This window comes from Echinococcus granulosus, assembly GCF_000524195.1.
Source record: "Echinococcus granulosus chromosome Unknown EG_S00843, whole genome shotgun sequence".
NCBI lineage: Eukaryota > Metazoa > Platyhelminthes > Cestoda > Cyclophyllidea > Taeniidae > Echinococcus > Echinococcus granulosus.
The window spans coordinates 1-1,142 of record NW_020171217.1 but is presented as its reverse complement, the minus strand read 5'-3'; the positions used below and the strand labels follow the sequence as shown (position 1 = coordinate 1,142).

Sequence of the window (1,142 nt, the reverse complement as noted above, 5' to 3'; positions counted from 1 at the left end):
TTATAATGCACCAACAAAAAGACTTAAAAATCGACACATAATTATCGAGACATCATCACAGCTTGGAAAGGGGGAGTTAGTGAGTAGGAATGGAGGGAGTTAGGGCATTTAGGCAGTCTTGCGCTGTTCCTATTAGGATCGCTGCCAGAAGAAAAAGACTGATCATTCTAGTGCTTCGAGCTTACAGAATGTACCATAAGCACCAGGCAATTAAACCGTGATGGCATTGCTACATTTCTGCCAGATGTCACATTTCCAAGGTGGCCTACATAAAACTGCCCTGACCTCACAGGAGGTCAAGTGAGTATATTTACAGTGACGAATGTTGTAAAAGGAATAATTTGGAGGCACCAAATGGCAGGTTAAAGTAGAGGCGACAGTTATTATTCATCATAATAACATAAAATCACTCAGGCAAGAACCTTTTAAAAACGAATGAGTGTGTATTTTACACCCGCCGTAATCAACACAACTTCATATTACGCAGATAAGGAACCGATTTCAAGGATGAAGTAAGTGAAACATCACATATTTGCTGTCTTGATCCATACAACCAACAGCCTATCCAACTTGCTCCTGCGTGAATATAGAAATAATGTGGCTGTTTTGGAGATTTTGTAAGGAAGGTGCTACTAGCACTAGCATTTTACTGACAGATAAGAAACGACTTCGAGGTCCTCCAAAACCTCCAGGAGCATCATCACACATAGAGCGAACATGTGGGTTATTGAGATCGAAGAGGGCAATCGACCGCCACAACCCTTACACCACTGACCAGAAACAGCTTGCATCTATGCAAAGCTCTAAACTAGGTGCTACCAACTGTCCAAAACTAATAGAACACATGCCACACATGTGTGATGCACCAAAATTAATTGTTTTCGAGGTGAAGGGTTGAAGAAAGGTGCCAACGTTTCCTCCTGGAATCGTGCTAAGTCAACATTTAATCGTCGAGGATAGAGAGCACACGAAGCAGAGTTTGAAAATTTCTCAATGTAGCATTTTGCATGAATACTGCAACCAAATTTCTGCAGTCAAGCACAATAAAAAACGATCAGATTTTGCTCTTCATTGAGACTGCAAAAGAAACCTGTGCATCAACTTGGTGTATGGTATAATGGTACCTTCAGAAGAGCTTGAGG

At 41.2% G+C, this 1,142-nt stretch overlaps 1 protein-coding gene across 1 annotated transcript; it reads left to right on the top strand. All coding sequences in view use genetic code 11, as the record gives it.

The window, feature by feature from the left end:
• Positions 1 to 595: 595 nt before the first annotated feature.
• EGR_11312 (hypothetical protein) lies at positions 596 to 898 on the top strand (the record flags this gene model as incomplete). Its single annotated transcript, XM_024500553.1, has 1 exon — positions 596 to 898. One exon carries the CDS (start codon positions 596 to 598, stop codon positions 896 to 898), a length of 303 nt encoding a protein of 100 aa, XP_024345033.1.
• Between the last annotated feature and the right edge of the window lie 244 nt (positions 899 to 1,142).